Raw genomic sequence first — 24,777 nt, 5'->3', positions numbered from 1 at the left:
TACCCACACAAGCCGCACTGCCTCCCCGACCCAGCGGCGCCCCTTACTCCCGCCGCCGGCCCGGCCTGCCCGGCCCTGCTCGTCCCGCGGGCTGCGCCCCGGCTTTCCCTTTCACATTCACACTACCAGACAAAATGGCGGCGGCCGCGGTGTGCCGCCGCGTGCCCGTGGGGCTCCTCCGTCACGGGTGACGTCAGAGGGCGGTTGGCGGGGCGAGAGCTGCGGGCTGGGCCGAGTCGGTCCGATCCCCGTCCGACCCGGATCCTATGGACAACCTCCATCCTAACGGCAACCTCCATCCTAATGGCAACCTCCAACCTAACGGCCACCTTCATCCTAACGGCAACCTCCATCCTAACGGCAACCCCCGTCCTAACGGCAACCTTCATCCTAATGGCAACCTCCATCCTAATGGCAACCTCCTAACAGCAACCTCCATCCTAACGGCAACCTTCATCCTAATGGCAACCTCCATCCTAATGGCAACCTCCATCCTAACGGCCACCTTCATCCTAACGGCAACCTCCATCCTAATGGCAACCCCCATCCTAACGGCCACCTTCATCCTAACGGCAACCTAACGGCAACCTCCATCCTAACGGCAACCTTCATCCTAATGGCAACCTTCATCCTAACGGCAACCTCCATCCTAACGGCAACCTTCATCCTAATGGCAACCTCCATCCTAACGGCAACCTCCATCCTAACGGCAACCTTCATCCTAACGGCAACCTCCATCCTAACGGCAACCTCCATCCTAACGGCAACCTTCATCCTAACGGCAACCTCCATCCTAACGGCAACCCCCATCCTAACGGCAACCTTCATCCTAACGGCAACCTCCATCCTAACGGCAACCCCCGTCCTAACGGCAACCTTCATCCTAATGGCAACCTCCATCCTAATGGCAACCTCCATCCCAACGGCAACCTCCATCCTAACGGCAACCTCCATCCTAACGGCAACCTTCATCCTAACGGCAACCTCCATCCTAAGGCAACCTCCATCCTAATGGCAACCCCCATCCTAACGGCAACCTCCATCCTAACGGCAACCTTCATCCTAATGGCAATCTCCACCCTAATGGCAACCTCCATCCTAATGACAACCTCCACCCTAATGGCAATCTCCACCCTAATGACAACCTCCATCCTAATGGCAACCTCCATCCTAATGGCAACCTCCATCCTAATGACAACCTCCATTCTAATGGCAACCTCCATCCTAATGGCAACCTCCATCCTAATGGCTCATCTCAGCCTCCCCTCTGTCAGGTTCCTCTTGTCCTGTCCTTACAGATCCTTGTCCAAAACCCCTCTCCAGCTTTCTCGTTGGCCCATTTAGGCACTGCAGCTGCTCTAAGGTCTCCCCAGAGCCTTCTCTTCTCCAGCTGAACAAGCCCAGCTCTCTCAGCCTGTCATAGGTTGATCTAACAGGGCTCACTGTCAGGTTGATGGGATGGGTTTTCTCATGGAGCAGTGACATTGGTGTCTGCAGGCGGGCAGAGGCGCAGAAGGGCCTCACAGTACCGCTGCATGCTGTAGGAAAACTCCCCCTCTTGCAGGTTGCAGAGACAGAATAAAAGCTCCTTGGAAAACTTTTCTCTTGCAGACTTCATCAGCAGAAGTAGCATCAGTAAAAAGAAAAAGCCTGGCCTCCCTTGCTGAGCCTGTTGCGTGTGCTGCTGATGAAACTGAACCTGCTCCAGAAGACAAATGCAATAATGAACGCCCTCCCCTCCTCTTTCTTCTCAGCTTCATTGCTGAGCAGACAGCACACGGTTTGGAATACCCCCTTGGTCAGCTGCGCCCAGCGGTCCTGGCTTTGCCCCCTCCTAAGATCTTGCCCCCCCCCCCAGCCTCCTGGTGTAATGTTGGAAAGGCAGCCTTGGTGGAACATTGCTCAGCAGTAGCCAAAACACTGGTGTGTTATCAGCACCCTTCTAGCTGCCAACATAGAGCACAGCACTATGGGGGCTGCTGGGGGTAAAACTTAACACCATCCCAGACAAACCTGATACAGGTTTAAACAGAACAAGGAAGGCAAGCAGGGATGGCTCTCAAGTGGAGCTGTCTATCTCCCAGTACTGTCGAAAAGCATGATGACACTACAGATATTAGCAGTCCTATGATCCGGGGTGGGTAACGTTGTGAATGAAGGATTTCTACAACCCTAAGGGCATAAATGCATTACAACATGGTCACTGCTATTAAAACATTAAACATTTCCTGTGCTGGAAGAAGTTACAAACTCTTCAGCCTGACTGGCAGCAGGCAATTTCTAGCTGCCTTTATTTTTGCCTTAAGACTTGTAGTTTCTGGGGGAAAAAAGTCTTGAATCTTCAAAACCTGAGGAAACATCAAAACAGTAAGAAAAAAATAGACGGAAAGATTAAATACGCATTATAAATGTCTACATCTCTTGGGGCTTGTCTAAACAGGGAAGCTATTTCGCAATACATGAGGGTGTGAGCTGAAGCGCAGCAGCTATTTTGTGCTACCTCCACCCCCAGCAGGGACTCTCTTATTCTATTCTGTTTCAGAAAGCCTAAATTTTGCAGAAAAGTGCCAGAGTTGAGTGTTTCCCATTACTGTGGCTCTGTCTTTACTCTATGTGCTAGTCAGGCCCAAATATGAGTTCTAATGTCCCTCTTCAGTCAGCGCATTGGCTTGCTCCAGGTTGTATCCAGCATTGATGCTGCACATCGTACCCCTCAGCACTGATGTCTGCCCAGCACAACAAACTGAGCACAGTCTGTACAGCCTGAGAGCTGATCAGTCAGAAACACAAGTCAGTTTTTCACTGGTGTTCAGACCATCTCCTCGGAGGGCTTTATAAATGTGCCTTCTTTAGGTTAAATGCATTAATTACAGAGTGCCTGTGTAATTCCTATTCCGTACAACAAATTATGCCATGATGGAATACTTGAAAGAATTATTCCAAATCATAAAATGTACCATAGGTGCATTTCCATGGTCACAGAAGCATATGAAAATGTATTTTGGGATGGACCTCTGGAGGTCACCCGGTACAGCTGGACCTCAAAGCAGGGCTAGTCTTGAGGGGGGAGTGGGCTGCTCAGGTCCTTGTTCAGAACAGCACTGGAGATCATTAAGAAGATTCCCCTCTTTAGGCAACCTCTGTGGTCATATACAATGTCAATCTCGTATTGTAGTGTTGGACTTGGCAGTGTTGGGTTAAGGGTTATGACTGTTATGATCTTAAAGGTCTCTTCCAATCTAAATGATTCTATGATTCTGTGTCTGCATCTTCAAGACTTATGCAGGTATGAGACTATTGAGACATCTGACGCCTGATGAATCCATTAGTGAAGGAAAAGGAGTTCTTGCCAGTATAGAGAGGGGGAAATCAGTGACAAGCCAATTTGGGCCATCATCTATCCACCTTAAGGGGCACATCTACATTTCTGATGCAATGCGGAACTTTATTTTGTTAGTAAGAGTGTGTCTGGGTGAAATTCTACACCTTTTAAATCAGATAAGGACAAAGAAGTAGAAGCTACCACCCCTTAGGGTGGAGTGGCAAGGTGCATTCATCATATCAATTAAGGATGTCTTTATGGAGGGGTTGTGCCATGACACCATGAAAGATGAACAATTAGCTAAGCAAATTGTTGCATAGAAATTTAATTGAGAGGTACGTAAATAGCTCCTAGGGAGTGATGGAGTGATACCTTACCCACCTCCCAGCTCCCCAGAGCCAAATTGGTCCTGAGGAGATAAGGAAGTGTTGATGTTTTTAGGGCTGAGGTTGAGCTGAGGTTTCATGTCTTTCTTCAGGAGCCATGCAAGACCTGTCCACTGGTCATTGCCTCTGTGGCTCTGTCAGGCCACAGCCAGAGTGACAGCACATCTTACACCAGGTAGCTGGCTGTGCTTGTGTTCACACCACATTGGTACCTCTTCATAATACTCCTTACCCATCTCTCTCCCACCTTCCCCCCTTTCATATGAAAGCAGTACATTATACAATGTCATTTAGGTTGCTCCACTAGCAAGTCTTGCTCTTTGCCACTCTCTTGCACCTATGGACTTTGGTTCGTATTTGTAAGGATAAAAACCTGGAAATGGTATGTACAATTTATGTCTCACTCGTCTTGCCCTGTGTTTACTGTAGGGCGAGTGATGAGGGCTTCAGAAAGGAGACAGGAAACATAGTGCTGGCATGGATGCATAAAAATAGTGCTGGGGAGCTGGTGGAGGGAATGGGATGTTTCTGGGCTTCTGCCATGACTGAATGACACAGATGGTTTTCCAGGGAATGAGTATTTTCGTAATGAGTAGTGAGTGTGCTTTGGGCTGGCTGCACCTACAGCCCCAGGAATGCAAACAGTTTAGCAGCAGGTTTGTCAATAAATGCCATCTGCTCAACAGCACTGAACCCAAAACACTGCAGAACCTACCTTACCGGTGGCTGCTGCTTTGCCAGGTACAGGTGAGAGAAAAATCACTGCTGAATTAATTTTTGTAAGTACAGTGATGGTGATCTAAAAATGACAAACATCTATATTTAGTCAAGTCTTGTTCAATCCCAGCTTAAACCTGGGAGAATTAAACTGCTGTTGTTGAAATGAGACGTGAGCATCATTTAAAAAACCTAAAACCAGAATGGGTTTCAATGCTAGTTGGCTAATTCTTACCTGAGCAGAGACATGAGAGAAAAAACCCCATGCACTGTTGACCAGCTTGGATTTATGGGTAGCCATTCTGCCAGTCTCTTAATGATCGTCATTTCCCTCTTTCTGAGTTGTGAAATGCTGATAAGAAGTTTAGCTCCAGAACTAGGACTCTCCAGAGCTAAATTCATCCAAACCTTGCATAACTGCAAAATAGGAGACGATCAGATCATGAGTCTGTCATTGGAGACTGCCTGGCTGAAACTCAGACTTGGCGTGTGTCTGAGCTGGCATTTTAGTGCAGGATCAGAGAGCATTCCAGAGAGGGAATAATTAAAGAGGAAAATGTAGTGTAAAAATAAAGAAACAAGAAAAAAAAGAGAGGATGCGAAGGAAGATGAGTGCTGAGGAGTGGAGTTCGTGGCACGTGTTCTGTGTGGATGGACAGAAGTGACCTATAGAGAGGAGGCATGGAAGAGATGGGGGGAAGTTATGCTGCTGCTGAAGTTTGAACTTGTAAATTGCTGATTGTATAACGAGGGGGGAAAGAAAGAGGAAAAGAAAGAAGGGGAAGGAAAAAACAATCTGGCTTTATGCTGCAGTTGCAAAAGTGCTGGGAGGCAGAAGGGCACGAGGCCCATGGCTCCTGCAGCAAGCAGCTGAGCTCCCATTCCTGCCCGCACACTAATCACGTTCCCTGCGGGTGTATTCAGGTGTATTGCTGTCAATAATGACGCACTCAAGAGGATTTCTGTGTTATTTCTGCAGTACTTCCCTGTAGCAGTGTTCTTCCCTGTAGCACCTTTCTGCTTGGTGAAGCTGTTTTTTTTCAAAACAAACTAAATACTACAGTGTGAAGTGATAGGTGTGTTATAATTCCTTTAACCTGTTCCAGTCTGGGCGGTTACTTTATGAGTAGGTTTATGAGGAGAGTTTGAAAGGCAGGAGCTGAGTGGAGAATCCCACGCAAATTCAGGATCCAAAGCTTAGCCTTGGAAGATGAGTCTTGGTTTAAGGAAGCCTGGGGGGGAGAGCTCTGTTTTGGCTTCGGAGCTGTCCCAGGACAAGCCTTATTTATTTGCCAGAGCAAATGTGTGTGTGTGTATGTACACATGAACAGTTCTGATATGCCAGCAACACAGCCTCCAAAAACATATAGCACTGCTAATGGAAATCGATCTTGTATTAAAATCAGCTTAAAGCAGTCACGGAAATTATAGCCCATTAGTTTTGTTCAACATAAATGAATGAGAACACAAAATGATGGTAAACATGAGACATTTGGGTAATGTCTCACGAGTAAATAGGGACAAAGCTGCAGAAGCCTATGACAGAAAATCTTCCACCTCGAAACACAAAATTCCTTGAGTGTGTCAGTGCAGCAGAAGATATGGGCAAACCAGCACATACCTGCATCTAGACTTGGGGAAAAGGAAACAGAGGAAAAAGACAGGAGCAAATGAGCTAAAGCACTTGTGAAATACCCTTAAGGCATCTTGCTGTGTTACTAGTGCTCACAAACCTCTGAAAAGCTGATCCTGAAAGGGAGAACTGGACGTAGATGTGAACAGTAGAGAGTTACAAGTGTTTTAAAGCTGAAATTGTTATTCGCATTACCTGTCATCGCTGGTGCAGCAAGCACTAAGTCAATGCCATTGGAATACAGTGATTCCAAATCATCCAGGAGATGGATTTTTTTATGCAAGACTACTTCTTTTTTGTACAAGCTAAAATGAACCCAATCAAGATACTGGCAACACCAAGAGTGTAACCAAAAACATCCACAGAGGTAGCTGAGAACACTTAAGAGACAGATGAGGGGTTGGGCATGGTGGGGGAAAGAGCTTGAACTGGTGTGACACTGGGTGTTGTGGGATGGATGGGATGGCTCCCACAGCTTGCCTTTCCCTCCTGTCTTTTCACCTGTTTTTATGGGAAAACGCTGGATCTACCAAACAGCCCATGTCCCACAGCACTAATAAATAAACTAGTAAATATCTTTGGTTGGTTTCGTGCCTGGAGACTGACTGTGTTCTCCAAGGCTACAGCCAACCCTTGCTTATAAGACATCAGAGAAACCACACACTGCAAACGTCCTAACCACAGGAAAACTTTAATGGGAGTTCACACTTCATTAAACAGCAGCGAATCCACATGAGAGAGAAGCCCTGACTGAAGAGTGGATTTTCTGGTGTCTAATAAGGCACAGACTCATATTAAGTTTCTTCCCAGGGTGTAATTAATCCCGATGCCTCCTTTTGCTGACGACATGATGGGTGGGTGCTTATCATGGGCACCATCGGCCGAGCTGCCCTTCACAGTGCTGCTGCGAGAATGCCCAACAGGGTCATGGGTTGGGAGTGTAGGGCAACGGCCCAACCTCAGCCCAAGATGAGCTGTGATGGGCACCCTGTTCCCGGGGCAATGGGTATCACTGTGTCTGGGAACACCACCCTGCATGGGAACCGTCCAACGACCACAAGAGCCTGTGTACCACAGGAAGAAAACAGCCGTGTTAATGTGGATAGCTGCTTGCCTGCTTCAGAAGGTTAGAAGTGGTGCAGATGCCAAGGACAGGGTCTGCAGAGCTGCTTGCATGCAAAATTGACAGCGCTGGGAAGCAGAGCTGTGAAGCTGCAGGGTGGGTCAGAGCCCCTCCACCTCAACACTGCTGGGTGTTGGCACGTTCCCACCCTGCGGTTGCTGCACACAGGGCAGAGCAGCCCTGTGCCTGGGCACAGACAGATATCTGTTATCTCCTGGGGCAAGGAGCCCCAGGTGCCGGGAGATATTAATATGGAGTCTGACCCGTGTACCCAGCTCATCCAGCGCTCACACCTCCATTGCGCTGCATGCCTGAGCACTGCTGCAGCAGGACCTGCATCACTCGGGTACGGAACTGCACGGTCACTGCCATCACCCCCATCCCCCAGCAGCACTGACCGGAATGATGGTACCCATCTCCGACAAACGAGAACCAATGACTGATAATGCAATAAATCCCATTGGGAACACGTGAACAGGTATGAGTGAAATCTGGCCACCATCATCTACTGACCTGAGTAAGGAACAGAAGCAAAATCATTACAGGTGGCATCACTGCTGACTGCTGTAACCCATAGCTAAACTTAATCTTCCAACCTCCATGCCAGGAGCCACAACATTGGCTCAGACCTGTAAGACATTGATAGAAATAAATAAACAGCAATAAAATGAAACTATCAAAGTAGAAAGTTGTTTTCTGTTCCCCCCATGTGCATCTAAAGACTGAAGTCAGCACGTCTGGCTGTGTTTGCAGCATCCCCATCACAGCGCACACTGCCAGTGGTGGTCACATCTGCCATAGGGCAGCCCTACATGGGAGGAGGTGGCAGAGAAAACAAGCATTTTCCTCTGCCTTTCCCCAGCCTGCCCTCTCTGTCAGCGCAGGGAGGGAGCTGCTGGTGCGCACACAGACTCCGGATTTTGGCACAGCAGAACAGGCACAGGGCAGCGAGGCAGAAACCGAAATAGAAGCTCTGTTCTCCCCACAGGAATGGCTCCAGACTGGCCCACACACACCTCCAAGTCTCAGCATGAGAGACAGATGTCTTGTGCTTCTTAAGAGTATATACATATATATGTCCTCAAGCTATATATATATACACACTGTATAGATATAAATAGTTCTTATACAGATTTAAGTGTGCTTGGGTTTTAATGCCAGTCCATACTATTTCATTGGCAGCCCCTCAGGGTTAGGAGTCTTCTTCAGATGGGTTGTGAAGTGAAGAAGAAGAGTGTGGCGTCTGGCAGCACAAGGCCCGGTGCAGCATCTCCCTGCTTGCCGGCCATCCTCAGGCTCTTTCCTACATGTCTAACTTGGTGCTACAGAAGAATAAACCCACATCATAAATCTTGGCTTACTCTGGTAAATCCAAGATTTGGGTTATTTGGGCTAGACCTCATGGACCTCCACAGGGTCACTGCAGGGGTTGGGAAAGGGCAGCTGCAGGCAGTGACTTCTTCAGTCAATTTAGCACTAGCCAAAACAGCCCTTGGACTGATTTCATTACCAATGAGCTGATGAAAACCACCCTTTTGCGCAGAGAAACCCAGGTGGATTGCTTGTACTGGAAGGTCTACGTCCAGGATTTCCCTCTGCTTTGCACTAGGCTGCATGAGTTATCGCTGGTCTTGTTTCCCTCTGCCGTGAAAGTGAGCAGGAGGAGCGAGAGGAATACAGCTGAACTCCATCCACTTTCAGCCCCATCCTCGACAAAACGTGGTCTGTGGCAACAGCTTTGTGTTTAGTTTTCTAAAAAGGAATGCCCTCTTCAGCACTGCAGCACAACATCTGTTTGGAGACTTCCATGAAAATGACTCCAAACAACAGGCAGAGGCTGACCACTTCCCCCTGAGAGCTTTCACAAGTCGAGATGGAAGATCAGCCTTTAAGGAGGCAGCAGTGGTGGTTCCTCTTTGCCTTGACAGCAGCAGAGATTTGTTTTGAGGTTACCTGAGACTCACAGGTCCTGTCACTGGCTCTCCCCTCTGGCTTTGCCTTGGGGTATTTCCTGAGGCTGGTTATTAACAAACCAGCAATCTCAGCACAAAGTAGGTCCTGTGACAAATCAAGATCTTTATGGGGTCTGTTCTGTCTCCAAACCAATTTCCCTTTTTTCCCCCTTCCTTTTTGGGGTGATAGCTGCAGCACCACACATGGTGTGAGCAGCAGATAAGGAGAGGCTCCAGACCTTTTGAAGGACAATTATTTGCATGCTTCCCAAGGCAAAATAAACGGCAATGTTTTGGAATGTGGAAGCTGTATTCCCCTGGGCTCCCACCCACTCAGCTACAGATGTGTTTGGCCACCTCCTGCATATCCTAAAGCTTCTGCCAGCCCCCTGTGAAAGTGTGACTGAATGTGCTGGAGGGTCCTGGGCTATAATGTTCCTGTGGGAGCAGCAGTGAGACGTTGGACACAGCAGGGTCAGGCTCGCTTTTGCCCAGCACCATCTCACCCTGGGCCTAGCAGCTTTTCACGCTGTGTTTCTCCCCTCCTGCCCTACCCTTGGCCCTTTGTACTGCAATGGCTGGTGCAGAGGGAAGCGAGCACTGCCTTGAGAAGTGCCAGAGCGTGGTTTGACAAACAGGGTGCTCAGTCCTGGGTTGGAGTAACTGCTCCCATCTCACACTGACTGCCGCTATGCAGCACTGGGACGCCTTTGCAGCAACGTTTTCCAGGCAGAGGACCCTGCTTGCCTCTGGTGCAAGTGTCAGAGTTATCAGGGAAATCTGACTTTTCAGTCTGTTCTGACCTGCATTCACAATTGGGTGAGTGATATCAAGAAAGCAGACCCCAGGGATGCAAAATAACTGTAGGCAAGGCTTAGAGCTTAGTGTGATTTTTGTGTGCCTCCTCCTGAGGCTGCAGGTTTGCCTCCCCATGATACACTGGTGAGAGGAGCAGAGGGAAATGCGCAAGTCTGCAGTAGAAATAAAGGTGTTTGATGAACTTTGTCTGTCATTGAACAGTCAGAGCTGCTTAGAGAAAAGTAAAGTCTGAAGAGGTGTATAGATAATGAAAAATGCTCGTGCTCTACATAAACATGGGGGGAAATGTACTGATATTTCTGGAGTTATTCCAAATACTCATTTTGTGCACAAGGCAGGTTCTGGATGTGCTGACTGGGGAAATCCATCTCTATTTTGTCTCCCTGTCATTTTACTTTACATGTCATGCAGGTTTGCTCTCAAGCTGTCTCTGCTGCACCTCTGCCTGGAAAGAGCCCGGCCCTCCTCGCCATCTGCGTGTGCACATTGTTGTGCTGACCAGGCAGAAGAGGACGGATTTCCTTCAGTGGCTTTTCCGGATGATTTCTGACTAACTGCAGAGGAACTCAAACTGAAGAAATGACGAATCTTCCTTTTTTGCACAAACCCCTTGTAACCAGCCTGCCTCCTGCCCTGATGACTGCCTCATCTCCATGGACAAACACACACCAAAGGCCAGACACCTTTTCTGCTGGGAAGCCCTCTCCTGTTCTGGGGAGCTCCATTTGCCACATCAGTATGTCAGGCTTGGCCAAACAGTTCCCAGCCTGAATGGACATACCCTAGATGTGAATGTCGGAGGGCTACGAGCTCCTATGGACAAAGGCAAATCCCTCAGTCTCTGCCAGTCTGGGTTTCTGGGATCCCAAGAGGCTGGGGTTGAAGCAGCAGTGGAAGGAGGTCGAGGGGGTCCGTCTGTCCCTGCAGCCCTCTGTCTGTCCTGGGGCTGTGTCTGCACCAGGGTGCAGCCACAGCGGGATAACACAGCCCCTGTCTGGGCATGTCCTGAGGCACTTCAATTGTGCTCGGGGCCTCTGAGCACCCCCAGCTGTGGAAGTGGATCTCGGCTGGATGTCCCAGGGGTGCAGGCACCCAAACCCCACCAGGACTCCCATTTAAAACCTTGGCTCCCTTTGCCTGGCAGCTACCCCAAAGCTGCATTAATACAAACCCAAAGGGTTCCTGAGGCCTCAGAGATGTTTTGAATCCCATTATTGCTCAACCCCATCTATCTCTGTAGAGCTGTACATGTATCTCTGTCAGGCTGTACAAAAGGTCACACTGAAAGCTCTTCCTGAACTTTGATCTGGCAACCTAAAGGCAAAAGCTGTGTTTGCCTTCTGGCAGCTCCTCCAGGGCTGGCAGACACCTGCCAGCGCTGCCTGCACTTGATGTTCTGCCTTTTCCATCATCCTCTAGCTCTACAAAATGCTCTGTGCCTTCCCAGAGCTCTGTGCTCTCATGTGGGGAAGGAAGCTAAGCAATTACAGAGGCAGAAGCAAAACCAGGAGTCCATAGATAGCAGCATCATCAGAGGCGATTCCAAGCAGCTGAGCCCCCAGGCAAAGCATCTTTGAATGAAGGAGCAAAACAAACTTCAACCACCACCACCACAAACACATGCAAGGAGAACACCCCCAAACTGCGTTAAGCTTTAAGGCCCTCATTGAGAGCACACCAGCAGAGCCAGGGCTTTTCAGGCTCTTACATGGTAATGAATTTGCCAGTGCTGACATCCCCGAGCTGTCAGAGCAGGACATGGGGCTGTATAACAAAGAGTTTATGCTAAAATCAGATGTGAAAGGAAAAACAAATATCAAAGCAGAACAAAACAGAGCAACGAATGAAAGGCTGGGTCACTCCCTGCTCACTCCTGCATTACAACAGGGACCGGGATCATCTCCCAGGTGGGAAGGGGCTGAGCCTCTGCCAGATGCATCCTTTGTGTTGAAGCACTGCATGTGGTGCTGCTGACACCCAGTGAGCTCCTATAAATATGTATAACCAGTACAGCAAAGCCTCTCTGCACTCTCTACTCTAAACTGGGAGAGGAGCTTTCAATGCTGTTTGATGGGGAAGTGCAGATCTTAAGAGCTGTCAAAGCACAGCGTGCGGCTGCATTAGCTGCTGATGGAAGGGCAAGACTGGGACTCCACAGACCCAGGTTCTGTCTCTGCTGATGCCACCAGCACTGGGAGTCGCTGTCCCCAAAGCACATGTGAAAATCAGAAATAAAGTCCAAGTCCCTTCTCCCTTAGCCAAAGTTCTTGGAGATCTGATGGTGAGAAATGAGGTATCACCGCTGTGGCCCAAGACCTGTACCCTTGTGTTGATATGGTTCCCAGTGTGGAAGCGATTACACAGAAATGTCCATTTTAAGGTAGTGCTGTATGCATAGAACCATTGAATTCCAGACTGGTTTGGGTTGGAAGAAACCTTAAAGCTCATCCAGTTCCAACCCCCTGCCAAGGGCAGGGACACCTTCCACTAGACCAGGTTGCTCCATCCAGCCCCATCTAACCAGACCAAAGTGATTGCACTATTAAGCAAAAGAGTTAAAGAGGCAAAAAGCACAGGGGCAATGGGGAATTGTTCTTTTGGAGGGGTTTGTGTTTTGTGCTCCATGAAGATGACCTGAGTTTGGTACCTGGGTGGCTGCTCTGTGGCTTTTTGCTTCAGGGAACTGTTTTACATGGTTTGGAATGGCAGATGTGAGTAGAAGGGCTGACCTCTACCAAGTGCTTGCAGTCATACATTTTGTCATCAGGTTTTCCCCCTTACTGCTAGTATCTAATCACCACAGTACTTTGCACAGAGGCGTGAGAAGTCTGAGAGCTTCCTGAATTTTGTATTGCTTCATTTCAGCACTGTTTACTCACAGAGATCCATTCTTTGGGGAGGGCTGGCTCCATGGGCCAGGCAGTCCCTGCCTGTGAGGCTGCTCTGGGACACCCCATGACAACCCCCTCTGCGGAGGGGACACAATGGGACATCATGGCAGGGGCAGTGGTGGCTCTGGCTCACCTTGGAGGGTCTGGGAGCTGGTGCAGGACAGGGAGGTCTCTTTCCTAGGGAGCACTCTCTGCTGGAGAAAGGACATGGGAGCAGCCCGTGAACCAACAGTCAGGCTTTATCTGACCTTCTATTTACCTGACCTGCCCTGCCTGAACACAAATGTCATGCAGTTCCTTTGTATCAAGCCCCCAGGCGTAGGCTTATCTGAATTACACGTGGCTGTGCTTCTAGAGCCAGGCAGCCAAGTTTCCATCAATAGCTCTCTAAGCACTACAGGTCCCTCCATTCACCACAGTGGGTAGCCAGCCAGGATTACAAAGCATGCAGTTCCAAAAGTGACACTTGCCTGAAGCAACAAATAAACCATTTCTCAAACTACCTTGCTGGGTAGCAGCTAGGCTGGCTCAGCTCTGCTCCATGGACTGCCTCCTTTCACCTGCCCCAGGAGGTGCCGACACACCAGGTCACAACTTCACCCTTGTTTCTCAAGTCACCTGCAAACACTCTTCCTGACACGCAGGTGTATGACATTCACCGGCAAATTTGTTTGAATGTGCATCCAAATAGTTTATGTGACCAAGTCACAGCCTAATAAGATTTAGATAATGGAAAAAGCATTAAATGAAATATGTAGTTTCTCCCATGAGTACCTTTGAGTTTCAAATTAATTAAAGATCACAGCTACGTTTTATATTAATTTATTAGAAAAAAGATACACAGTTTAATGTGCAAATATATACAACAAACATTACAATGAAACATGAGGAAGGCGAGCTCCTTCCCTCTATCAATGACTTACTCCTTTGTAACAGAGATGACTGTTTAATGCTTCCCCACAGATTTACAAATACAAAAAACGTATAATGCTTCATTTGCACAAGACAAAATTTTCTTTTGATTTGAACAAAAAATATTCTGGCTTTGACATGGCAAAAGTCTGCTGTTTTGGTGGCTTTTTTTGTTTGTTTTCTTCTTAAAAACCTGAGCAAGTTTTGCGGAACAGGGGAACAAAGGGAAGGCATTGCCCTGTGCCTCATTCTCATCACAGCATCTGATGGGCTTTGAATTCCTAAACCACTGAGCATTCAAGTGAATGCAACTCCAAAGTCTACATCTATAATGCAATTAGTGACATGGAAGGGAGAAAGCGCTACCATTGGCAAAAGAGAGCTGGGTGACAACACCGGGCTCGAGTTCGATGGTGATTTCTCAAGGAAAGTATTCCTATCTGTCAGTAAGGAATTTTATGCTGCCTCCTGCAAGAAAGGAATTATAACTGGAAAGTGCAGTTCAGACCTAAAAGGAAATGAGTCTTGGATCCTGCTATGCCTTGCTCAAATGTGTGATGACTGAAAGACTGCAGAATAAGGCCATATTAAACCCAAACACAGTAAAGACCTTGGGAGTGTGTGGAACTCCCAGTAAGCACTGAAATGCTTCTCGCTCCACAGAGGAAGTTCAGACCAGACTGATTTCTTTGTGATTCTTTAGGATGTATTTAGGCAGGTGCTTGACGCAGGCTGTTTCTATATTCAGTGGCCACAGACAATGTCAGTAAAAGATCCATCTCACCCTGCTCTCCTCCCTCTTGTGCTGGGGTGCTGACATACCAGCTCACTCACCAGCTGTGGGGGAATCCAGCTGATCACCCTGACAGCAACTGCAGGACTGACTTGGGTTTTTCCACGTTGCCCTGCAACCGAGCATCATCTGACAACTCCACAGAGTGACACTTCCAATTAAAGAAAAGCTTTTCTGCTCATTTGGAGCTTCATTTCAAAGGAGAAACCCCAGCACTGCTGGACAAGGCACTACAAGTCCTGAGCTGTGCAATGCCAGCCCTCCCCAGCAGACAAGGGTTTCCTCAGGGTCCACTGGCTACCCTATGCTCATTTAGGTGCAGAGCCTCTCTCTGCATCAGCTCTCATGATACTTTTTGAAGAAATACACACAAATGACAGAGCAGACCCACAGCAAAAAGCAGACTCCACCAGGAGTGTGCCTGCCTGACCCCAGGGCCAAAATGTACAGTTTTGGACTACATCTTCAGACATGATGCTGTCAAAAGCTGACTCGGTTTTCAGGTGCTGTCACAGGTTTTCCTTCCTCTTTGGCCAAGGGTTCAGTATTTAAGAACAGACTTACTGAAGCAGTGACTCCTTTTTGCTTTGTAACATCACTCCTCTCCCACCTACAAGTTCCAGTGGCACTGCAGTGGTTGGCAGCCCGTGGGGATGTCAGGCGCTGCTGTGGCTCCATTCACACCAAAATCCTTCATGATGGGGTGGCCACCAAGCAGATTTGGCCTTTGTCGCTCTCCCACCATCCTCCTTCTCTAAAGTATTGTGGAATTTGACTAAAACAAAAGAAGAAAAGCCTTGAGGGAGCACTGCTCTGCTTCCAAACCCTTTGTTGGGGGGTATTTTTTTAATTGCTCCTGTTTTATGTGTTGTGCTTACACAAGAATGCAGGGCACGGACCCTGGAGCAGAGGGTAAAATAGACCTTACATGAAACAACGGAATAACCCCCAAACCTAGCTTTTAGTTTAGAAGCTAAAGTTAGGAACCAGTGAGCAGCATCTGATCAGGATAAGAGTGCACTGGGGTCAAGCAGGGAATACATGAAGTTGAACGGAGGCCATTCAGGTCCAAGGACAGACCCTGTCAAGCTATATGTTTATGTCCTTTTAATGGAAAACTAAATGCCAAAAGAGCTCTTTCTATCCTAGACTTCTGAACAATCCCTTAGCCAGGTTTTCCAAAGTTTAAATGTTTGTACAATAAACTGGAACAACAAGCTAGTCAGTGCTCTCCAGTAACGTGGTGGTTTTGCACTTCACAGGGTTTTCTGACAGCATGATAAGAAACTTCCCAATCAATCAGGAGCTGATTTGTGTGTTATTGCAACCTGCACTGGGGGCTGCCATCCCATCACTTGGCAATTTGGAGTCTGTGGCAGCATAGCATAATTTTCCCTGTCCTTTGTGAGTGCTTTTTGTCCCCTACCTCTTAGCTGGTCTTTTAACTCTTTCAGTCCTGCAGCATGCACCAGAAGCTTTCAGCGACACGTATTACTAGCACACCTTGAAAGCAAGTCAACTCTTTGGAGCAGGAAGGCAAACACCTCCGTCACTGTGGCCATTCCTCACTTCCCCTCCAGCAGCTCTGCAGAGGCGCAGTTCTCCGCCGCCTCTCCCCAAACCCACTTCCCCTGTAGCAGTACCACACCCAGGGCACGGTTGCTCAGAGCTCTCCTAAAGCAGTTTAAAACAGAACAGCTGGGTTCTCACAAGGCAAATTTTGCACCAGACAGACAAGATTTATATGGAGAAATCTGAATTCTTCTCAAAACTTTTATGAACATTAACTTCCATTTTAGAGCTTTGGGGAGGGGAGGAGAGGAAAGGGGGGAAACAGAGTAGAAAGAAACAGCAGGACAGCTATCTGCAGTATAAACACCATTTACCCGAGCAGCTGTAGTCCAGGACAGTTTATGTCCACAGGCCTGGGTGCCCAGTTTGCCCCAGAGTCAATAAAGGTGCTGGTGAACCTCATTGTTCTCACAGGGTAAACTAATAAGAGCCTGGTCACCAGGGATCCCCAGCTTTGTGTTTGCGCTAAAGCAGCAGCGAGACTTGCAAGCACTTCAGCTCTCTTGAGGTAGGAGAAAAACGGTGTTTGTGTCAGCGACGCTGCCTCTCCCAGCAGGACGTGTGACTTGGACGTGTCTCTCAGCCTCCCAGAGGGCTCACAGGGCTGAAGCAGAATGGGTGCAAGAAGGACAGCAAGCAGGAGCCTTGAAACGCCAGTGGTTTCTGCGATGACATTTCCACGACCTCTGTTTGGTAAATCAGCATTTTTGGGATGTCAGATTACAGTAACACATGTGGCAGCAACAGGCACATCAAGGGAGGCCAGGGACTGGGCACTGTCAAAGAGGAAATCTTGCACAAGGTCTTAGCTGTCTGTGGGTACTGACAGGATCAGACCTCTTATGGCTAGTGGGACTTACATGAGCAAAGCCTGCGCGATCAAATCCAGTGTGGGTCACCCAGCAGTACTGCGGACTTCCATGGATCAGGTGCCTGTAAACCACCTTAAGATGAAATTTGCAGCCAAGCTTTTAAGTTAAGTATGTTATAAACTATACACATATGTGATCCTGAGATAGTGCCTGTAACAAGTCCCAAGGTAGATAAGCTTTCTGAATCCAGAGGTCCTCATGCTGCGTAAGCGCATTGTTTTATGCTGGCAGGCCTGCTGGCCTCTCTTGGAGAATGCTGCACTTCCTCATTCTCTTTTTTTTTTGGGGGTGGGGTGTGGGGTAGGGTGGGTCTAGTGAAACAATCAGTTTGAGGGCTGCTACCAGCAATTCCAATGGCATTTCTTCTGCAGTTCAGATGAAAGCATTCTTGATCCTTTGCCAGTTTTCCCAAGACTTGCAGAAACAGGCTCACAGCTTCCCTTTCAATTTTTTGGCCAGCCAAGAGCTGTGTGCCTGCAGCCTCCTGCTAGAGGAGCAGCTGTGCTGTGCTGTGCCGAAGATGCTCCTCAAGATAGGGGAGAAAACACCAGTAGGGATCAGACAGAAAGGCAACAAGTATGAGCCACAACAGAGAGAAACTTAACATGATGACCGTCATCCAGAGGGTCAAAGACCATGAGCTCCAGTCCCATCAGTACATAGTCCTGTTTTGAGTTTCTGACAGCATCAGCTCAGAGTCAGACCCTTTAAACCCAGGGGAAAAATATTTTCCAAAATTCTCTTTGCTTAAGAACTGTATATTCAAAAAGTCCTTTTTATTGTTTCAGTATTTTAGCCCTTAGTTGATTAGTCACCAATACCTGTCAGATGCCCACTGCCGTAAAAGCACTCTGAGCACCTTGCAGTATTTGTAGGAATATCAAAAAATAGCTTTAACAACTAGGAATTATGTAACAGAGGGAGAAGGCGGGACTAACTAGATTAATGCAACATGTAGTGGATTTGTTAACATTAAGTGTATGACTCGTTGCAGAATCATGCCAGAAAATGGTACCATGTAGCTTACTGGTAGGGGCAGTAAAAAGGGTAATGCATTACTTAATCATCAGTGAACCACTCACTCATTCAACATACTATTTCCAGCTGAAATCAAAGGTTTCCATTAAAAATGCCATTCCTCTACAGAGCATAGCATCTCACAACTCTCTCTGCCTTTGAACTCTACTGTGATAGCTGCTTCATTAACATTGTGGTTCCAGTGCAAAAAAAACAAACACCTTCTCCAGATCCCAGATCATCTTCCTTTAGACTTTTGATTGCCTCTCATCTGTCCATTCCTGCTTAGTGTTCTGTAAAGCTTGAGTCTTCTGTTCATCTACCTGGACATAGTCCACTCTCTGCTCTTCAGAGAGAAATGGTTTCTGTGGGAGAAAGTTAAAACCAACATATCAATTTTAGGGTTGAAAAGGGATGCTAGTGAAACTTGTCTTGATTTTCTGTTTTCCCTTTCCCTTGTTCCTTGATTGCTTCACTTCACCTTGAAGCTCACAGTGACATCAGCTGACAAAAGCATTGCTTTACAGCCTGCTTTAGCTATAATTATCCATCTGTCACCCTGTCACTCAGCCCAGCACAGCAAGCAAGGGAAACATGCTGTTCTGGCTATTTCCATGCAGACAATCATTCCCTTCTCATCTGAGTGATCCTGCTGCAGGGATAACCTCACTGCATTTTAACTACAGGGGGAGGGGGGTTAAATAAGGAACTTTAGTAGACTTTTGCATCTAGAAGTATTACCTGATTGGGAAAATGATGTAAAATGGCCCAAAGTAACCACAGCTCATCACTTTGCAGTGGTACCTACCCACCTCCTGGACAGGTTATAAGCTCTTTGGAAGAAGAAATGTATTTTCTCAGCATGGCTAAGGAAATTGAAATGCCTTTGGTGATGCAAGAATAAGGATGTACATTTTGCCATGTTACAAGAGATGGTACAGTTTCACCTTGTGAACTTATCATGGGCTGTAACTTGTTATGGCAAAGAGACTGGGGGGAAAAATAGTAGGAAAGGGTTTGTGGAGACTTGATGAAAATGAAAGAGAACGCCGAGATCCTGCAAGCACTAAGCAGCTTGTCCACAAGCCCTCATGGCTGCACATCCCAGCACAGCCTCTTGCCCTCTGCTTGTGTTAATGACCCCGTGAGTCACGCTAAGGACACCTTGTTATCACCCTAATAGTGCTTTTATTACATTAATCTTGAACCTGCCACAAATGTAGTCAGCTGGAAACACAACTGACTTCATCATGGCATCTAGGGCACCTAACAGAGTGTGAATCTCAATCTTGTTTTCCTCCCAACAGACAAAAAGACAGGAGGCCGTGGGGTTTTTCAGATGTCTCATACCTTCTGTACAGGGGATGGGGAAGCAGAATTAAAATCCAATGCTAAGTAATCAAGGTTAGATTTCCTTGTCCATGGAAAAGCACCACTGTATGGAGATGTTGCCTGTCTGTGTTCCTGTCGGGAAAGAAGAGAAACACTTAAGGCTCTTAAAACATGATCCTAAAAGGAAGCAGGGCCACACTGTGGAGTGGGAGACTCATCTGGCAAAACGTAAGTTAGCGGAGTCAGCACCCATGTAATTTTCTATGCCAAGGGTGCCATTTGGTGACTAACCACAGGGTAACATTGACTAATTGCAGGATGGCATAAAGACATGGTAAGAGCCTTTTTCTCCTGGGAATTACAGCAAAACAAGTGAACTGGGCTGTCACCCAGTCACAATGTCACCAGGAAGGACTTGTGCCCAGTTTCTCACCCCAAGGCCGTGGAAGGCTCAGATTTGCAAGGGTGCCCTCTTAATCATCGTTGTTCTATGAATTTGAAGAAATGGTGATAATTCTGTTCAAATCTAGGAACTGAAAATTAATCTCAGGAAAATCACAGATGACCACAAATGTATGGATGGTTTTTTTCTGACTAGAAAAATCAAATGGGGAGTAGTTACAACTGGAACTGCCCTCCTGAGCAGACCTGGCTTTAGTAGAGGTGTGGTTAAAATTTGGTTCATAGAGACTGTGGTCAGTTTTGCAATATGTTTCTATAGCCACTGCTGTTGGGCTTTGGCTCTGAAGCCAGATCTGTAGACACTGGCTCAGATCAAGGGTTTTGTGATCTATTTCCACCTAAAATTCAAAGGAAACTGAGATTCTGGTCTTTTTGCAAGATACGGCTAAAGAGTGAATGAAGAAAAGGAAGCCACAAAGCCAGATGTTCTTCTTTCATGGGATGGGAAGTGGGGTTAGTGCCACCAGCCAAAGCAGAAGCAGTAAGAGACTTTAATGGGAGTTCTGTTTCTGCACAATATTTGGTGTGTTCCTTTAGGAAGTGCACTAACGGCTTTCTGTCATTTCCTAGGAGACTTTGTGGGGCACACTTTTAAAAGGTGAAAAGATTTAATTTTCCTTTGCCTTAATGAGTTCTCATGTAAATATGGCTGATCCCTGTGATCTCTTGGAACTGCTCAGCAACATTCGTGGGCGAACAGCTGAGTTCTGCAGAGCAGAAGAAGGGCTCCCCTCATCTCTCTGTAAATTGGTCTCACTGTCTTTGCTTTAAAACCATTTCATCATTTTTTTAAAACACAGAAGGCAAAGGACAAACCTCCTCGACATTTTTTCTTAGAAAACAAACTTCTGCATTCTCCATCAATGTGACAGAGCAGAATAAAGCAAAGGATGGCTGTGTGAAAATGAAGATTACCATATGAATGTAACTTTCTTCCTCTTCTCCGGAAACTGAATTGGCAAATATTCTTGCTGAATTAATACCGTCTCTTTCTGGTGAGATAAAGCTCATTCGATTGCTATGAAGAAAAACACAGGAGAGGTTAAGGAAGCATCTTACAGATGCTCTGAAATGAAGCCAAAGCCTGACACAGTCCATATGGTGAATAAACTCACACTAACGCTGCAGCCTTTATGGAGAGGATGTCCAAAACCACTCCTTAGTTCTAGAAAAATTGTGCTATGTGGCTGTGTGTTGATTTTTTCCCCTGGGATTTATGAAAGTTTGTCATCTTTGATATGACAGAAAGCATAAAACAGTTGAGCAACTCAACAAGGGGCACAGAGACAGATATCATTCATTCAGGTAATATATGCCAGTGGGGCAGTTACTCAGTTATGTGGGTATCCACATTTCGAAGACTGGTGTGAATTAATCAGCTACTGGAGGTGCATGCAGAGGAACTTGTCTGGCTTTGAACACAGTGTAAACACATGCTGCCTGTGCTATGGAGAGGGCTGCAACTCAGCCCTTGTACCAGGAAATCTCTCCTGCTAACATAACCGCCAGAGGTATATCGTGAGTAAATGATTGCAGGCTAGCACAATGGGGTTAGTTGTTAGGAAATTAGATGGCCACTCTGTGCAGCATGAGCAGTATAATTCCTTTGCTTTATTAGTTCCGGGCATACTTCTTTTTTTTTTAGTTTTGTTAATGTAAAACAGGCAAACTCCCTCTGAGCTCGTTATCCTTCAGCACTCTGCACTGTGTCAGCACTAATTAACCACAGCGCTCTGGCAGGGATGCTTGGGAGGCAGGCTACTGGGTTTCCCTAACAGGCAGCACACAGGACTGAAGGGCTTAACCAGCTTTGGACTATACAGCTGAGAGAGGGGTCTGCAATGAGAAAACGTCTATCTCATGTCCCTTTTGCCCTTCAAGTGACTACCTGAGGCAGGGCAGTGGAAATGCCCCGTCTGGCACTTATGCTAGCAAGACTCTGCCTTTCTCAGAGTGTCTGGGGTATGCAGAGTAGGCTGATGGGAATTCTGGCTTTTGCATGCAGCTGGCTCTCCTGTCTGCCTTTTCCCACAGTACCAAGATCCCCCAGTCAGCAGGCTGCAGTCCTCCCCTACTCACGAGCAACCTGAAGATTGCCCTTGGCTCCCAACAGTGTCATCTGTTCACTGTACCTGGGCTTTGGGACCAAATGCATTTGTTTTACCCCAAAACTAATTTCCAGTGACAAAACAACAGATGAAGTTGGAATTGCTGTGTGGCAGCACAGAAGTCTACACGCAGGCTACAAGTCAGGCAGATCTTTATCTTATTTGGTTTTCCTTTGCTATATTAATTCTCAGAAACAAAAACAGCTCTAGCACTTTGAAAAGAATAATTAAGGCACATGAAGCTTTTACCTATTGCAGCAGCCACACTAGAGTGCAGGCCAGCTCCAGTCTTTTTGAAAGGAACCTTCAAAACAGACTGAGCATCACTGCATGACGCTGAATGCCCTGGAGCTTCCCATTGTGAAAGGGAGCCTTGATTTTTACAGACAGCAAGCCTGGGGGATGCTAGAAGGAGCCCTGGGGAATTTTTGTTTGTGGACTTTGCCAGGAAACTGTTTCTTGTGGGATGTGATAAGTTATTTTTAACTACATTCCACAATGTTAATGCTTAAAAGATTGGAACAGCAGGTTTCTTGATGACTTACTAAGGCACAGTCCACATCCTGGTCACAGCAGCATGCTCCCGGATTGTGGAGAGGTTCCTCAAGTCCAGAGGAGGTGGCCGTGCTGCAAGTAGATACAAAAGGAACTACATTTCCAATAGCAGAGCTAAAGAAAAGTACCGATTGTTCAGAAAAACACAGTTTGATATTAACAGTAAGAACCTAACAGAGTATTTGACAGAATATAATAGGTACAACCAAGACAGAAATCAGTAACAAATGATCTCTTTAGTCAGTGCAAAGTCCCTCATTTACCCTAAAATAACACAATAAATACAACAGGCATAAGCAGAGCAAGTGCCCCACCAGGTCCATATGCTTGCCTCAAATCTGCGCTGCGTATGCTGCCTGCAAGAGGAGCGGCCAGTTCAGCCTACAGGTAAAAACAGGTTTTGGGCTCTCTTCGATAAAAACATCCTCCAAATGGAGGATCATTCTTCTCACCGGTCAACGTCCATTTTCCAATCCATTCCCAAACCCGTCTAAGAAAGGACTTGAGCTTTGCTTCCTGGCAATGGTCTAGATTTCTGTGTCCACAGTAGCACTTCCTGAACTGATTTCTGAGTAGCCCTGTGGCTCTGCAGCCCAAAGAAGCTTAATACAGGCTAGGTTTAGGCAATTTCTCCAGTGCAAAGCTGAATTTTGTCCCCACTATATCCTCTGGAAGTGCAACCCAGATTCTGGAGATGCCATGAAGAGCAGAAGTGGAAAATTACCATCAGTAAAAGCATCTGCAGGAAATTCCTAATTAAACAAGACATCTGCGCCTGCCCAACAGAGTTTTAACCAACAGCCCACACATCAAGTTTGAATATTTCAGTGTTTGGATATTCTGTTCCTGGAAGGTCAGGGAGCTGGTGAGACAGCAGTATATGTACTTCCAAGCTGCAGGCTTTAATATGCTGTCTCTCCAAGGCTATGTCCATTTGGTCATTTGCAATCAGAGTGAAGCTATGCACCATGCTAATGCGGTCAGCTGGTCTTTGACTGCAAACACAGGCATGGACACTCTTCCCATGCTCACAAACAACCCCGCAGAGTCACCCCATACTACAGTACTATAAGGCACTTACACAGCAATTCAATCCCTCTTCTAGAACGGTAAGCCCTTTAACATACCCCCAGGGCACTATCAAAGGAGGCCACCCCTGTCCCTGCTATCAGGCTCCCTTGGCTGCCAATTGCACTTTAGGTCTGGACTTACATTTCCTACGAGGCTTGAGGTCTCTGTTCACTGGAGGGGGCTCCAGGTCCGAGGGAAGCTCAGGTAAGGGGCTGGTGAGTTTTTCAGTGCTGACAACGGGGAAGGTAAACGTGGCTGAGGCAGGGCTCATGGGGATGTAGCCGTCGGGTGAACAGTCGGAGCCAGGCGCAGAGGGAGAGTTGCTGGGGCGCATGGGCACATAGCTGTCTTCTGGGCTGTCTGAAGCAGTCGAGTAGAGTGGGGAGAACCGGCAGGGCTTCAGAACCGAAGGAGGAAAAGAAACTGGTCAACAAATGAACAGCTAAACCCCTGCAAGCTGGCAAGAGATCTGAGCCCAAGGCCACTCCTGACATGAGAGGCTCAAGCCGGAAAGACATGAGACAAATGTGTGAGTTTAGATGAACACTCCAGTTCTGAAGAAGTCTACTTCTGAGCTTTACAGGTCACTGCTGGAAACTAGAACCAAACTTATCAGTGACTTCAGTATGTTAAATCCTCCAACTTCAGTGAGGCTGCACTTGCCTCTCCCAGCAGTAATTCTGATCTGTAAAATGAAGGAGGCTCCTACATACAAAAAACATGTGAAAGGAGAACATACGATGAACTAGATCTTTGCAAACGTGGAAGCTGAGAAAGCAGACGCACACCTACAAGTTTAGAGATAGCTGAGAGTAAACACTAGAAATTCATTTAAGGTAGGTTAGTGCTGGCTGAATCGTAAGAGTAACTGATTACAAACCTTTCAAGCTTTCAAAGGAAAGAAAAATGCATGTTGCCCACCAACAGGGCTTACATGTAAGCAACAAAAAACCAAGACTCACACAGAAGACAATATCCAGCAGCACCAGGCAGAAGACTGGCTATGGGATGTGTAATGGTGCTACATATAACCATGGCTGTCAAAGGCAAAGTCAGGAAGCTTGGTCTGACAAGAGTCCTGAATCACAGGTACTATGTGAGCCAAGACTCTTAAAGAAGAGATATCTCTCGGGATCATGAAGTGATAGGCTTCTTCAGACCCTTTTTTTTTTCAACAGATAAGCAGTGTTCTCAGGTGCCCTGTGTCAACAGTTTAATTCTTGAGGCTATTGGTACCCTT

At 47.1% G+C, this 24,777-nt stretch overlaps 1 protein-coding gene and 1 long non-coding RNA gene across 4 annotated transcripts in view; both read right to left on the bottom strand.

The window, feature by feature from the left end:
* Positions 1-13,649: 13,649 nt before the first annotated feature.
* LOC130607821 (uncharacterized) lies at positions 13,650-17,283 on the bottom strand. The gene is made up of 2 exons (XR_008974369.1): positions 16,977-17,283; positions 13,650-16,806 (listed from the first exon to the last, which is right to left on the bottom strand). It is a non-coding gene; the product is annotated as an uncharacterized LOC130607821 (long non-coding RNA).
* A 5-nt stretch (positions 17,284-17,288) lies between these two features.
* GAB3 (GRB2 associated binding protein 3) overlaps positions 17,289-24,777 on the bottom strand; it is a 60,974-nt gene continuing 53,485 nt past the window's right edge. For 2 of the 3 annotated variants that reach the window (XM_057425247.1, XM_057425246.1), the window contains exons 6-10: positions 23,679-23,934; positions 22,457-22,538; positions 20,719-20,821; positions 19,360-19,473; positions 17,289-18,374 (exon numbers count right to left, since the gene is read on the bottom strand). In XM_057425247.1, the coding sequence (XP_057281230.1) occupies positions 18,258-18,374; positions 19,360-19,473; positions 20,719-20,821; positions 22,457-22,538; positions 23,679-23,934 (672 nt within the window). In that variant the 3' untranslated portion in view covers positions 17,289-18,257. Of the gene's footprint in view, positions 18,375-19,338; positions 19,474-20,718; positions 20,822-22,456; positions 22,539-23,678; positions 23,935-24,777 lie in introns of those variants that run through there. The other variant, XM_057425248.1, reaches the window with a different exon arrangement.

The sequence above is a fragment of the Pezoporus wallicus genome, unplaced genomic scaffold, assembly GCF_028554395.1.
Source record: "Pezoporus wallicus isolate ANWC-B61680 ecotype Strahan unplaced genomic scaffold, APGP_CSIRO_Pwel_v1 scaffold_6445, whole genome shotgun sequence".
Classification (NCBI taxonomy): Eukaryota; Metazoa; Chordata; class Aves; order Psittaciformes; family Psittacidae; genus Pezoporus; species Pezoporus wallicus.
The sequence above is the reverse complement of the archived record's forward strand: the minus strand, read 5'-3'. Positions and strand labels throughout refer to the sequence as shown.